The sequence below is a fragment of the Tuber melanosporum genome (assembly GCF_000151645.1).
Source record: "Tuber melanosporum whole genome shotgun sequence assembly, scaffold_108, strain Mel28".
NCBI classification, from domain to species: Eukaryota; Fungi; Ascomycota; class Pezizomycetes; order Pezizales; family Tuberaceae; genus Tuber; species Tuber melanosporum.
The window spans coordinates 233,171-248,195 of NW_003298764.1; the positions used below are offsets into that span (position 1 = coordinate 233,171).

Here is a 15,025-nt window from a genome sequence, read left to right on the forward strand (position 1 = left end):
CACGGATGCGGTATCGCGAGATATGTGGTAATGGTAGACACGTCACTGGAAATTTCGGATACACCTGGCCGGTTGGATGGATGGGTCAAGTTATTCTCGAGTACCGGTAATTGGATCGGTCCGGGCTAGGGATTGTTGGTGCTCTCGGGAAGGAATTTTGGGCATGGGGGGAGGAGGGGAGGTTCATCATGGAACCGCCATCGAGTATCACCCATGTCTGTCAACGCTACTACGGTCTTCATCTACCTGTAGCTGAAGGTGAAAGAAAATATCAAACTTATTATTACCCCTGCGGAAACCAATTATCAAACACTCTCTCTCTTTCTTCCCTTCTCAATAACCGAATCGACACCACAGAAACATTGAAAGCAGTATGATGGGAGAAAAGCAATCTACGCTGCGAAAAAAAAAAATTTATTGTACCCACCGTGTTGCCCGAATACCAACATGTGCTGTATCATACCTGCACCCGTCCAGTGCATACCAACCACTTGCCATTGTGAGAAACCCTGTTTGGACCCCACCGACTCATCTACCCCCCCCACTCTCAGGAACCTTCAACCGAAGTCCCATTCCATCCTTCTCCGGACTCCCCTCAATTTGCTCTTCCACGAGTACACCACTATTCCTCCCACCCTCTACTCCGACGGCCAACACCACATCCTCCTCCTCAGAGTGATGCAGTCCAAGTGCAGGTCTAGCCATTCCATTCTCCCCTTCCAAGCCCAGACCCGCCGCCCCCCCAGATCCAACGACCCCGGTACCCACAAGCGCGAGTCCCGCCTCTGGGTCAGGAGCTGGTCCACAGACCACTTCAATCTCAGGCGTCCACTTTCTGACCAAATACCGCTTCAAGCGATTATATGCTCCGACGGGTTCGTCGTCTAATATCTGCCCCGCTGGTGGTCTAGGCGGAAGTAGTCGTTTGGGTGACATCCAGTGAAGCATCAACCACCATTTTATCTTAGATGCGCGGCCCTTGGGCTGGATGTAGTTGCGAGGGCCTGCGCGGGACCAAAGCTCTGGTCGGCGGCTGTGGAGATCCGCATATAGGGCTTCGTAGACACCGCGTTCGTGTGGCGATTGGCGATGGCGGGTTAGCCAATGCTTAAGCAAATACCAGGATACAAGGACTGCCGCCATCTATTTCATTGTCAGTTGACCATAATTGCCTCGAGTACCCGAACTGGGGGGACACATACAAATGGCACGGTAACAATAAAGTACCACTTTATTGAGGGGTTGTCCGCAAACGTATCAACGCTCATACCAAAGAACCCAACAATGAATGTCAATGGCAGGAAAATAAACGTAATCCAAGACAATCTCCACATGCTCGTTCCCAGCTGCAAGCTTTGTCGTGAATCCCTAATCCCGACCGACTTATACATGAGTTCCGAGAGATTATTCGTTCTTTTGACCAGATCTTCCTCAATTAGGCTGCTGAGTCGGTCGAAATCTTCAGGGGACTCCCTGAGCCAGAGTCCTTCGTCCGATAAATCTCCATCGATTTCTACAAGATACTTTCGCATCTCGTTTACTACGTCTATGTGGTAGAACATAAGCTTCTCATACTTAAGCCAGTGCGCTGAATTGGACCATAATTCCGGTGCTCGACTTTCGTCTGCTGGCTGTTCATAAATTTTCTCTTCCTATGGATAGTTAGCGATAATACATGCTTCTCTTGGGCAGGGAGACATACAAGGATACTAACGTGCTCCCAACTAGCATCTAAAAGTTGGTCCCAGCAATTCGCTATTGCTTTGAATATATCTTTGCCCGTTAGCGCTGCATATTATTTATCTCCGCCGAGCTAACTCTTACCTTGAGTAATGACCTTCATACACTCCAACGTCATCTTCTCATCCTCGTCCGGGTAGTCATTGGCGAGATAAAATGGCAACCTCCTCCATCGACTCTCCCATTCACCTCTCGCAGAAATCAACGAATCGTAAATAGAGCCAGTCTCCGAGCTATCGAATACAATAATCGTGCTCCCATTATCATATAGCTCTTGCACAGGCCTGCCATGCTCCAGGCATTGGTATGGTGATACAACGTCCGGCCCAGGAGTCTGAAGACCTGGCGCAGCATATTGAACATACACTGAGAGTCGTTGAGAATAAACATTATACCGGTGGACCGGATTATCTGCTCTAGTCAGCATTGGGACCTCCACTTAATGATTGAGAGAGTGTGTGCACCATTCTCGTCGTAACCCATTAATCCAACCACACACGTTTCCTTACTCTCAACCTCAGTATCACCACACGCGTAGTGCTTCATATAATCCATTCCAAAAGAACATTTCGTCACACCTCTCCAAGGGTCGGCAGTTGTCTTCCAACTCTTTCCAACAAGCAGTGGTTTTCCAGCCCTCCTCTGCGGCCTCTTTTGCAGCAGCCAGTCGCCGAACTCCCGGAGACCGACAATATCGTCATTATCCTTTATGCGAAATTTGTGAATCAGGAATCTCCTCGCCCAAGTGCAATTCTGGACATGACTAAGTTTGGAATAATGATAAGCTTATGGTAAAAGGGGGCTAGTCAATGTGGGCTCATACAAAACTCTCAGGGTAGAATTCGTATCCCTCCCGTCTTCATAAACCGATTTCAAAGTAGCTAGGTCATGGATCTCTAGAGCTACAACTCTTCGGCGCCCTTCGTGTGATCCCCCGACTCCTTTCCGGGTATATAAGTCCAAGCCGAAATAATAGACAGGGCAAACGAACGAACACAAACCTCTACGAACATAATCGATCATCAAAACCCTCGATTTCAGTTTGGTCTCTGCATTATAATCCCTATGCCACTGAAGTCCTGGACTTCTATCTCTCCCGGCAACTGCCATTCGTGAGCATTATCCGCCTATCATACCACCAACACAGGGGAAATTCAGCAGACCTCTACCAGGTATACTCAGTCGTGGTCTACACCCACCTACAGCGGGGTCTTGTGAGAAGCGAAAGAGCCCTGTTAGCTTCCGGCGATAACCACAATTACAGCAACAGATTGGGCCAAGAGTTACAAACCGTCCTCAAACGACCTCGTCGCAAGCGAAGTGTTATTCGTAGGTTGCCTAGATAGCGGTTCCATCTCCACACAGCCTTCCAAAGGAACTCATCCAGAACCGAAAACCGAATTCTGAGGAAAAAGAGGGAAAGGAAGACAGAAAGGACGTTGTGCAAATGCACAGGGAGTCGACAAGCCGAAGGAGGGCGAAGTTCTTGGAAGGAATCGGCTAGGCGATGCACGGTGGGGCAGACAGGTGGACATGGCTGAAATGTGCTTTAAGAAGCAATGGTGCGAAACCGTGGATGTGATCCAACGAAATGTGACAACCCGTCGGGGGTCAATGAGAAGCTAGTTCTCTCGTGAGGAGGGAATGAGTCAATGATTCATCGTCGAACCCCGGGAAGGAGAGCAGATACGCGGCCATACCGGTACTCGGGCATGACGGTTGTCTGGTTGCCTGCGTACCGGTGAAACCATTGGATAGCTGCAGTGCCGGTACCATAAAACTGTAACAATTGAAGTTTATGCGATGCCGCTGGAGTTGCCTCGTCTCATGAGGCCTGGTGTTTTTTTGTTTTTGTCTGACATGCCTATCAGGGGCTGAACGCTCTTTTTTTGGAGGGTTTTCCGCGCCTTTTCCGAAGTAGGGAATTCTAGACCACATGGCAAATTCCGGTACTTCTATTGTTCCAGCTTTCGCGGCACAATATGGAGCCAGCAGTGCGATTCTTTCCAAGGTGGGAGAGGGAAGTCACCAAAATCTGGGACGAATGCCATCATTGGATATCACTCGATATCACACTCAAGAAGATTTTGGGTTATACCGGTAGGTCACTTGATACATGGCTACACAAACCCAGGTACACTTCCCCGAGCCCAATATAGCCCACAATTCGTGCACAAATACTTCATGGTATCATACCTCTAACACAAGCTGTCCTTGTTTCATTGTTTCTTCTACTTGTCCCAAACTCCCAGTCTTGCAGAGGGTGGGATGTCGGGGAGCGCTGATGCAGCTCATCCGCTGCTCGCCGTTCAGGAGGAGAGATCACTTGACCACCACACCAAATTGCGCTCACCTGCAGTCACTCGATAAATAATTCGTCCTCTTACATACCGTACCTTCAATCTGCTCCTCCCTAAAAGCACTATATTATATGTTTGGCCACAGGTATGGCTGCACATCGCCATTATGGGTAACAGAGTTGGGGTCACACATCCCAGACATGTTTTCTACTCCTGTCCGCCAGCCGCCCGTAGGTATGAGTATGATAACTCGAGTAGATTTCATGCGTCAAGCAAGGTTTAGGGTTTAACCACAAACTGCACCCGTGTCTAAACTCACAAAACACTTTTTATGCCACAAGTTAACTGCTGGATCTAGGAGAATTAAATTAAATGTATTTTCAATTGAAAGGCTAGGTTTACAAGAAGAATTTGTTCTGAAAATTACGATTCATTCATTAAGGTATATAGAACTGATTGCCAGCCAAGGAGCTCGAAACGTGTCAGGAACTTACCGTAGCCGTTGAACCCCCTAAGAGGCTCAAGCTGTACGGTGTCCTTTTCTTGTTTTTTCGTATGATACTGTGATTTAACACATCCTCGGGCTTCACGACGAACGCGACTCGCCGCCAATTGGGTCTTACTTACTGCAGTCTCTTTTCTCAAAAAAATAATAATAAAAGAATGCGGAGAGGAAGTATTCTCCTGTTATTATCCAGCGCGTCTATAGCTACCGCTTCATCATCACCTCGGGGTGTTTCTCCGGAAGGTACGAAGGGTTTCCAATCCCCAAACTCGCGACTTGGGGGAGAGCGAGAAGAGGACAAGGGGAAGGGGTAACGCTAATTTAGAGAATAGACGCAAATCTCTATACATCATGCGGTGAAAAAACCTTTACCTGCCTCACAAACCCACACGTTACCATCCCCTACGAAAACGTGAACGACGACTACTGTGATTGTCCGGACGGCAGCGACGAACCCGGAACCTCCTCGTGCTCCCACCTTCCCCACAAATCCCTCGCGATCCGCGGGTTCTACTGCAAGAACGAAAAGCACACGCCGGCGTTCCTACCACTCAGTCGAGTAAATGACGGGATCTGTGACTACGAGATCTGCTGTGATGGGTCGGACGAATGGGCTGGTGTGGGAGGAGTCAAGTGCGAGAATAAATGCGGAGAGATTGGGAAAGCTGCTGGCAAACTGGCGGCTGAGAAGGGGAGGTTAAGGGATGAGGGGGTGAGGAAGAAGAAAGAACTGCTTGGTAGGGCGAAGACTATGAGGATTGAGTTGGAGTATAATGTCAAGACTACTCGGGTAAGGATTGAGGCCTTGGAGGGGAAGGTCAGGCGGCTGGAAGTTCAACTTCGGGAGACAGAAGAGGAGGAGAAGTTGAAGATGGCTAAGCAGCCGAAGGAGGGGTCAAAGTTGGGGATTTTGATCTCTCTTGCTAGGGAGAGAATGCAGGAGCTCAAGAGCTCTTTGGAGAGGGTGAGGGATGATAGGGATTCTGCCAGAAGCAAATTGGAGAAGGCCGAGGGGATTTTGAAGGCACTAAAGGAGGGGTATAATCCTAACTTTAATGACGAAGGGGTTAAGGCTGCCGTTAGAGCTTGGGAAGAGTACCTTGCTCAAGAGGGAGAGCATTCAGAGAACAAGGCAGAGAAGCGAGATCTCAATAGCCTTCTTGATGAAGACGAAATTGATTGGGAGGGATTCACTGAACCTGATGATGTTGCCGAAGGTACCCCCCTTCCCCTTAAATATCCCGCTACACACATATTTACTAATTCACTGATACCTACCAGGAGGCATAAGAACCTGGGTCCACGATAAGTTGGCAGACTTTAGACAAATGCTTGTGGAAAACGGCCTATTGGCAGCCAAGTCCGACGATGGGATGCCAGAGTCTAGAGGTAGACTCTCCCCTTCTTCTCCCCCTTTTGTCTGGTCGTTTGTCATATCTGACCTCTATCTTCGTTAGCCCTGGCGTCGGCCCGCCAAGCCCTCGAAACCGGCAGAACGGAAGAATCAGACACAAAATCCCACCTAGAAACTCTTCTCTCAGACCTCACCTACCCCTACGGCCAAGACGACGTCTTCCGTCCTCTGAAGGGCGAATGTATATCCTCCCAATTCGGGGAATACACCTACGAATACTGCTTCCTCGGAACCGCATACCAAAAGAGCCTTAAGGACTCCTCTTCCGTCTCCCTGGGAGAATACTCCCGAATCGAAGTGGACAAATCCATTAACGACGCCTCTGTCCGCGGCATCTTCGAGAGCGGGTGGGAGGAGGCGCACGATGAGGGGCTTAGCGGGACTAGCCTTATTCACGAAAATGGGCAGCAATGCTGGAATGGACCAAGGAGGAGTGTCAAGGTGGATCTATATTGCAGTGCTGTTGACGAACTTAGGAGTGTTAGGGAGGAGGAGAAGTGTGTTTATCGGTTTGAGGTTGGGACAGCGGCGGTTTGTGGAGGGGAAGATGGACGTGGGGAGAATACTGAAGAGAATGTTAAGAGTGAATTGTAGACTATTTTGGGTGTTTTTCTTTCTTTCTTTCTTTTTCCCCTTCTACGATACGATAGTAAGCGCTTCCAGTTACCCCACCCCTTTGCCGAGTATCAAAAAAAACGTATTTAAACCCGAGTCTGACCTCTATCGTAACGTTCAGTCTCAATATTACATACATGCATTCAATCAACACGTGCACAATTGAGCTGATGAAAGCACAAGCCACAACAAAATGATCACAATTTACCATCGAGACCAATAGCCATCAATAATCCCCCATTAGGTCTATCCCAGTCGCTCGCTCTCATCCAGAAACAAACCCAACCCCCCCTCAAAAACGACGCCGCTGATAAAAATGCAGTATGTACAAGTATCCGCCAGATTCCTCGTATAAGTTATCGTGTGGGAATAGAACGAGAATTTAGATTCGCGTATAACTTGAACCCGCAGTCGGAGAAGCCAGAGCTTGGTCGACTGTTGCACTGACAAGCCCGGTCTGTATAATAAATAATACTGATCGTAGTCCATGATTCTTGCAGATTGTGGTTCAACACTTGCTAGTCGCTACTAGGGAAGGGGGTTATGTAAGCATTTGGGTTGTACAGGTATGATATGCTATTGGTTAGTTTCGAAACGTGAACTGTTATTTAAATTAATACGCGCTAATTGGGTTTTACTTCTTCTTCGCCATCTTTAAATTCCATGATTAATATTAAAGTGCTATGTAGGCTATAAACCAGACTGAACCTTTACGAGAGAGAAAGGAAGAAGGAAGGAAGGAAAGACGGAAGCGTTCGAAGAAATACTTCTCAATAAGTTAGACTACCTACTATCATGAGCAATCTCCAAGTTGGGCTTGGTGATAAAAGATGGGTTGGTGGGTTATGTACAGTACCGGGCAAGCCATACAAGTAAATCACCGAGTTATCATAAATACCGGCGCCTGCGTTGAGGGCCAAGGCGTGTAATTTGATTAAACCACCTCCGATATGTTAGGTGCCTTGTGAACGATGACGTCGTTGCACCCCTTGGCTTATTTTATTTAGTTTTGTTCTTGGTTGGGATTTGCCGTGGCTGCCTTGCCGGTCGGAGCCTGACCTTTTTGCTGGGGTGGCTGTGGTGGTAATGGTGCTGTCTTGATATGGGCTTTTGGTATAGCTGGGTCGGCGGTGCCTCCTGCACGATACTCGAGTGCGGTACTCGGGCACAGTACGAGTAGTTAGCTACGATAAATTTAAATGATTTAAAGCCCGTTGATCATGGTGGGAGGGGTGCCTTTAAGGGAAAGGATCTGGAAAGGGGGTGCAACGAGTTTAACTACGCCTAATTGCGCAAACACAATTAAGCATGTCCCATATATACTCGTATAGTACTCTAGAACCACTAAATTTCCCCCAATTAGTAGTATCCCATATATCATAGCGAGGGGACCTTTTAAATCAAATCACGGTACATGGCTTCCCATACCATTACCGTTGTTTGATGGAACTTGGTGGCGGGGCAGACATCATTACGCTCTTCGCCAGGTTAGCAGGTGCCGTAATCCAAACATTTCCGGATACCTGTCCAACGGAGAGGGCACACTCATCCGACGGCCAAACAACCTCCTCCCAGTCCTCCACGGCCCACTCCGTAAAATAGCCTTGGTGTCTCCTGTACGCTCAGGAGTTTGGACGTAGTGAAATAGAGAGTTTGGTAGTGGGGGGCAGTATAGGATAGTCCTTTACCCCCCAAAATTATATCTTGTTTGGGCTGCCTAGTCAGTTGGCTTGAAATTCCACCCCAAGCTGGGTTGGATACTTGTGTTGTAGTCTTATATAAGAACTTCTGTCCGATTAGGCGTGGGTTGAACAGGCTATACGAGAACTCCGTGTATCGTACCTGGTGCCTATGCCAATATGCGATGGAAATTCAGAGACAACTCGGGGATGTGAATAACTTGCTGGAGGAATTCCTTTGGCTGGACAGTGCTATGTCATTAGACACCACCAACGCTCTCACGTATGCGCCATCTCTTCTGCGGAAGTTCTCTCCGGGATAGCCTCCAGAGACAGGCAACAATAGAAAACCCTTCCGGAATTTGCCCTCTGCGGTGTTTGGTGTTCTGATGCCCGACAACCATTGACCAGTCCAGTAGGTCAAGGTTGATGGGACCAGCCACGCTCCGGGAGCCACTTCCGTACCCACCTAGAGAGAGAGAGGGACAAAGTACTGTCCGATAAGCATCTTGCGCAAACAAAACTCCAGCAAAATATCTCCACCCGAGTGACACCCGGTGGGATGCTATGTATAGCACACAACCCCGCCGCATACTATCACGTGATCCCATGCAGTGAAAAAGAAAAAAAATAGCCCTTGACTCTCCAGGCAAAACAGCTGGTCGGGAGCACGAGCAGGCGGGTAGCGAAAAAGTGAGATCCCCGTCCGCCTTATTCCGCCTATCTCTTTCACCCCTAATAGCAGTCAGTCAGTCAGTACGGTAGAGGCTTTTCAGCCCTGGGCTCGAAGAGCCTTTTTCGAGTATATTTGCAAAGATTTGTATGGCGGAGGAAGGCACTCGCGCACCAAAGTCCCTCAGTTCGAGAGGCTTGCAGAAATGCCCGGGGCTGAATACTCGAGTGATGGCTCCAATCCAAGAATTTGATGACAAGTCGATGGAAAAGAAAAGAAGTGCAAGATCATTCTGCGTCTAAACCTGCTTCACCGCCAATCCCGCACCAAAAAAGAAACCCCCCATTTCCTTGGCGAATCCTTCACTCTTTCCCAAAACGCCACAATCTTGTTTACGCTGTCAGAAAGGAAGTAAATAAATTCTCCGTCGCAATGTGAATGGTGATAGTGGGGCCCTATGATCCACATGCTCGAGTGAAAATTCCCTCTTTTAACATGACACCGTTGTGCTGTTGTGTGTTGTCACTGCTGCTTCATGTCATGCCTGCCCTGCATGTGGCCATTCTCCGACTGGGAAAGCCCAAAGTGGATGGATAGATGTGAAAATCTCTCATTGCCACAAATTCCCTGCAGGAGAATAGAAATCGGTAGAAGTTTCCGTAACACACAAATTGTATCAGCTTTTTTCGCCGTGTTAGTGCAACCCATCTGTGGAACACAACTTTCGAACGAAAAAAAAAAAAAACCTTGAATTTCGTAGACCCATAAACCTTTCGTAAATACAAGTGGGTAGGAGGAAAAGTGTAAGAAACCATAGGAAGGAATGAAAAGAAAAAGAAAGCACACTACTTTTCCCGCCCCTATCTTAAACCCCAGGATGACATTATTGGAAGAAAGAGAACAAGAGAAAGAAACTGCGCAAACAAGACTTCTATGTATTTGTGCGGTTTATTCGACTTCCATTTAGTCCACCTCTTCAACCTGAGGACCATCATCACCACCGCCAGATGGGGGAGCCCCACCAGCACCAGGGAAGCCACCAGCACCTGGCATGCCTCCAGGAGGAGCACCACCTTGGCTCTGGTAGAACTTCATCATGATGGGGTTGGCAACTCCTTCCAACTCCTTCTGCTGAGATTCGAATTCGTCCTGTAACAATTGTTAGAATATATCCTTTATACAAAGTCAAAAATAATCGAACTTACCTTAGTAGCAGTGGTGTTGTTGTCCAACCATTCAACGGTGTCATCGATAGCACTCTTGAGCTTCTCCTTGTCACCGGCATCAAGCTTCTCTTCAACCTTCTCGTCGCTCAATGTGTTACGGAGAGAGTAAGCATAAGATTCAAGTCCGTTCTTGGCCTGGATTCTTGACGCCTCCGCCTCATCCTCCTCCTTGTACTTCTCGGCCTCCGCGAGCATACGCTCGATCTCCTCCTTGCTGAGACGGCCCTTGTCGTTGGTGATGGTAATGCTAGAATTAAATCAGTATGAGACAAAAATATTTTATTGGAGTTTGGAAATACATACCGGTTAGTCTTCCCAGTACCCTTTTCAACAGCGGAGACGTTTAAGATACCGTTGGCATCAATGTCGAAGGTGACCTCGATTTGAGGCACACCACGGGGAGCGGGGGGGATTCCAGTAAGCTCGAATTTTCCAAGCAAGTTATTGTCCTTAGTGCGAGCGCGCTCACCCTCGAATACCTGGATCAACACGCCGGGCTGGTTGTCGGAGAAAGTCGAGAAAACCTCGCTCTTCTTGGTCGGGACAGTGGTATTGCGCTTGATCAAAGGAGTCATGACACCACCAGCGGTCTCGATACCGAGGGAAAGTGGGGCAACGTCGAGCAACAAGATCTCCTGGGTCTTAGAAGAGGTATCACCAGAAAGAATAGCCGCCTGGACGGCAGCACCGTAGGCGACAGCTTCGTCGGGATTGATGGACTTATTGGGCTCCTTCCCATTGAAAAAGTCGGACACCAGCTTCTGGACCTTGGGGATACGGGTAGAACCACCAACCAAGACAATCTCGTGGACGGAACTCTTATCGATCTTAGAGTCACGAAGGACACGCTCGACGGGCTCCATAGTGGAGCGGAAGAGATCCTGGCACAACTCTTCGAAACGAGCACGAGTGATCGAGGTGTAGAAATCAATACCCTCATAGAGAGAATCAATTTCGATGGAGGTTTGAGCAGAGGAGGAGAGGGTACGCTTAGCACGTTCGCAAGCAGTACGGAGACGGCGGAGAGCACGGGCGTTGGAAGTGAGATCTTTCTTGTGCTTGCGTTTGAATTCCTGGACAAAGTGGTTGACAAGACGGTTGTCGAAGTCCTCACCACCCAAGTGAGTGTCACCGGCAGTCGCCTTCACCTCGAAAATACCCTCCTCAATAGTCAAAAGAGAGACATCGAAAGTACCACCACCCAAATCAAAGATAAGAACGTTACGCTCTCCCTGGCCCTTCTTGTCGAGACCGTAAGCGATGGCAGCTGCAGTAGGCTCGTTGATGATGCGGAGGACGTTAAGACCAGCAATCAGACCAGAGTCCTTGGTGGCCTGGCGTTGTGAGTCGTTGAAATATGCTGGAACGGTAATAACTGCATTGTTGACGGTGCCACCAAGGTACGACTCGGCAGTCTCCCTCATCTTGGTAAGGACCATGGATGAGATTTCCTCCGGTGTAAACACCTTGGTCTCGCCCTTGAACTCAACTTGGATAAATGGCTTTCCGCCCTTATCAATGATCTTGAAGGGGAAATGCTTCATGTCTGCCTGCACCTCTGGCTCGTTGAACTTGCGTCCGATCAAACGTTTAGCGTCGAAGACAGTGTTGTGGCTAAGCAAACATTAGCAGAGCTCCCCAGGTAACAGCTGAGCAATGATCAACTTACGGGTTCATGGCGACTTGATTCTTTGCCGAGTCGCCAATCAAACGTTCGGTATCAGTAAAAGCGACCTGCACCGGGGAAAAACCATTAGTAGCCGCTCCAAGAAAAAAAGGTCCAGATAATTTCGGAAGATAAATTCGGTTAGGAAAGGTGATACTCACAAAGGATGGGGTTGTCCGGTTGCCCTGGTCATTGGCAATAATTTCAATTCTGTCATCTCTGAAGACACCGACGCAAGAGTAGGTGGTTCCAAGATCGATACCAACAGCGGGTGCCATCTTGGGAGAAGGTTATATGGATAACTCGGTTGATGAAGGAGAGATTAGGTAGGTAATGCAGAGGATAAAGAGATTCGTGAAAAAAGTTTTGATGAACAAAGGACTCGGAGCCTTCCGTGTAGTGCTGAATGATTAGGGAAAAGGAGGGGAAGGAAGGGTGGGGGAGAGGAGGAAATGGCCTTTATACAGAGTGGGCGGCGGGGGAGGGAAAGAAGGGTGGATTCAATGGTCGAAGTGTAAGGAATGTCATGGACTGCGCTAGAAACTACATGAGGATCCACAGAAATCTATGGCCTTCCACGAGCCCCAAACCCCTCTCCCGCCACACTTGTCCCCAAAAATGTACAGCATTTCCCCTTTCAACCATTACTGTGCTTGTCGGACCTTATTTTGCTTTGATTTTCCCCTGTACCCTTTGCCTTTGAGCTGTTCGAACAGTTTCAAAGGGACTCCGCGGGAAACTCGACAATTTTCTCTGGTTTCGATTACCTTCTGTGGATGACGTACGTTATCATACAGCCACGCGAAATTCTCCACAGCGCGCTTTCGTTGGCGCGGCAACCTCAGATACGAGTGAAGAAAACAGTACGAGTACTAGTACTAGTACAGTACTCGTAGGACATGGCCAGTTACACACCAAAATATCGGTACTAGTAGGGAGCTTTCCCACATCGACATTGCCAGCTTTTTTTTTTTTTTTTTTTTTGTGGGGAATGCCGTTGTCCCACTACCGTTGCGATAGGGGTACGAGTAATGTATGATACTCGTACTCGGGTATCTGCTCGAATAATCTACCGGCGCTGTACTGTACTTGTACGAGTCCTACAGTACTGGTACGGTACTCGTATCTCTCCGCCTCAAAAATTGATAGTGTTTACCTGATGCGGTATGGCTTGAGCAAACTGAGCTTTTGGATCTCATCAACTGGTAACTTATTCGTAATTTCGTCATCTTTTTGTCCAGCTAAGCCTATCGGAGTTTAGCTCTGCCAGTATTTCTTATCGATAGTAGATTGTCCGTGTAAACACAGCGCCGGCACGATACCGTGCTGGTATTTTTTACACATCCGCTCCGCTAATCTAAACACCTCTGCACTCTTGCGGCTCTACTCGTATATCAGATCCCCCACTACTCGAGTACAGTACTCGTACAGTGCGATAGACCACTAGGCCAATCCCCTTTTCTAGGACTCCCGTACTCCAACCGCCAACAGAGTTCCCAAACCCATGCAGGGATCAACGGTGCTTGATGGAATCCCGGTTTTGCATTGCTCAAGCAAGAGAAAAAAAACTCAGGTGTGTACCGAGAGCGGTTGCCTTGCCCTGCTCGCTTCAGGCGTAGCCCAAAGCTAGCAGCGATCGCCGGGCCAATCGGCATCACTCTATTGCCTTTATTGGATGCGGTGCTGAGTTCAGTGATATACCGGTACTCGCTGACATGACAGGGGTGGTCACAGGCGGAAAACCTCCACTAGATGGACTTTAGTATAACCACAGCGACCCCCTCTTGTAATGTGCCTTTAATACTCGGGTGTGTGTCCATACAAATCGGAGAGACTAATACCATGGTGGTGCAAGGTTGGTGAGCAGGAAACACAGTATGGAAACTCCCAACAGAAGTTGGTAGTCAGCCAAAGAATCTGAAGCATGTTGAAGAAGGAACCAAGGACGGAACCTTGCAACGCTAGGACAAACCGAATCCTCCCTTCCACACTCGCACTCCACACGCTTACCCCTTTGTTTGTTTTACAGTGCATTGGTCTCCTACTCAAGATTATTATGGTACCGTACTGTACAAGTACCAGGCATGATGTTTTCGTACAAGGTTAGAATAGCAGGGATGTCTAAGACATCGAGTTTGTTGTGTAGAAAAACACAAGAGCATTGAGCGAAACTGCAGCAGAGAAAGCAATCCTATAATAATATGGGAAAATACATCAAGAACAAACAACAATAAGAGATTGAGGAGAGGCAGGTAGGTAAAATATAGCCAAGCAGGAAGAAAACAATGAACTCCACACCGCTAACAGGTGCAGACAAAAGCAAGAAGTTATATGAAAAGGGTAAAAAATCAACTCCATGAGTAGTAGGAAAAAAAAAGAAGAAATAGCCCTGAATATCCACCTCGTTTTCTGGATTAGCTAGCTAGCTAGCTATTTGCAAATATGTTGACCAGCTGAGTGGAATATATGGACCACTGGAGTAAGTGATTAAGCCGGCTTCCCATCAAACTGGGAATTAAAAAAAAGAGAATGCCCTTTTTACAGTAGAAATGATTGTCAAACAGAAAGATCCCATTCGCGCCAGACAGACAGCAAAAGAAAAAGAACAAAATAGTCTCCATTGGCCGAATCTAAGAAATAGGTAGTTAGTATGAGTAAATTGGTAGATGAACAGTGTTTTTGTATTTTTACCTAATAGATGTCGGTAGGCTCAGATGTAAAGTTGAACGGGTATTTTAATAACCTGAGTGGCATCCATTAGTGAGTCAAATCTGAAAAGCCAATAGTTAGTAATAAATTGCCACAGTAAATTCTAATTAGCCATACCTTACGTACACAGGTAGGAACCGATTCTACTAGAAATTCTAGTTTTTCAGGCAAGATAGCGTTCCACTCTTCTTGAATGGCCTGGTGAAAAGATTTATTAGGAGTAGGGAAAGGATTGTGTTTATGGATGTGATCTTTAATAGTTCGATAGATATTTTCTATGGGACTGCAGTCTGGTGAAATGGGAGGCCAATCAATGAAACACTCCCAGATTCCTAGCTTCTGGAAGTAGTTTTGTGTGTGGGCAGCTGTGTGAGGACTTGCATTATCTTGCTGCAGGTAAACATAGTCTAACTGAAGCTGAGATTACTCCTGCCAGAACTGGTACAACTCAGGAACTATATAAGTAGTAAAAGAAGCTGCCTTAATGGTTTTTTCCCA

General features: G+C 47.7%; 5 protein-coding genes; 2 read left to right on the top strand and 3 right to left on the bottom strand.

Annotated features, from left to right (window-relative positions):
- Positions 1-528: 528 nt before the first annotated feature.
- On the bottom strand, positions 529-3,095 carry GSTUM_00000284001 (uncharacterized protein; the record flags this gene model as incomplete). Its single annotated transcript, XM_002835455.1, has 9 exons — positions 529-1,143; positions 1,203-1,652; positions 1,703-1,773; positions 1,825-2,151; positions 2,205-2,503; positions 2,564-2,681; positions 2,742-2,843; positions 2,904-2,951; positions 3,032-3,095. The coding sequence occupies 9 exons, from the start codon at positions 3,093-3,095 to the stop codon at positions 529-531; spliced, it is 2,094 nt and encodes a 697-aa protein (XP_002835501.1).
- Positions 3,096-4,612: 1,517 nt separating this feature from the next.
- GSTUM_00000285001 (uncharacterized protein) lies at positions 4,613-6,682 on the top strand. XM_002835456.2 has 5 exons: positions 4,613-4,788; positions 4,878-5,623; positions 5,687-5,762; positions 5,827-5,934; positions 6,003-6,682. The coding sequence occupies exons 1-5, from the start codon at positions 4,704-4,706 to the stop codon at positions 6,551-6,553; spliced, it is 1,566 nt and encodes a 521-aa protein (XP_002835502.1). The 5' UTR covers positions 4,613-4,703; the 3' UTR covers positions 6,554-6,682.
- A 2,496-nt stretch (positions 6,683-9,178) lies between these two features.
- GSTUM_00000287001 (uncharacterized protein) lies at positions 9,179-9,671 on the top strand (the record flags this gene model as incomplete). XM_002835457.2 has 1 exon in its annotated part: positions 9,179-9,671. One exon carries the CDS (start codon positions 9,179-9,181, stop codon positions 9,362-9,364), a length of 186 nt encoding a protein of 61 aa, XP_002835503.1. The 3' UTR covers positions 9,365-9,671.
- A 7-nt stretch (positions 9,672-9,678) lies between these two features.
- On the bottom strand, positions 9,679-11,743 carry GSTUM_00000288001 (uncharacterized protein). XM_002835458.2 has 3 exons: positions 10,456-11,743; positions 10,132-10,399; positions 9,679-10,075 (listed from the first exon to the last, which is right to left on the bottom strand). Exons 1-3 carry the CDS (start codon positions 11,694-11,696, stop codon positions 9,890-9,892), a joined length of 1,695 nt encoding a protein of 564 aa, XP_002835504.1. The 5' UTR covers positions 11,697-11,743; the 3' UTR covers positions 9,679-9,889.
- GSTUM_00000289001 (uncharacterized protein) lies at positions 11,743-12,230 on the bottom strand (the record flags this gene model as incomplete). XM_002835459.2 has 4 exons in its annotated part: positions 11,980-12,230; positions 11,865-11,886; positions 11,822-11,841; positions 11,743-11,766 (listed from the first exon to the last, which is right to left on the bottom strand). Exons 1-4 carry the CDS (start codon positions 12,094-12,096, stop codon positions 11,743-11,745), a joined length of 183 nt encoding a protein of 60 aa, XP_002835505.1. The 5' UTR covers positions 12,097-12,230.
- Between the last annotated feature and the right edge of the window lie 2,795 nt (positions 12,231-15,025).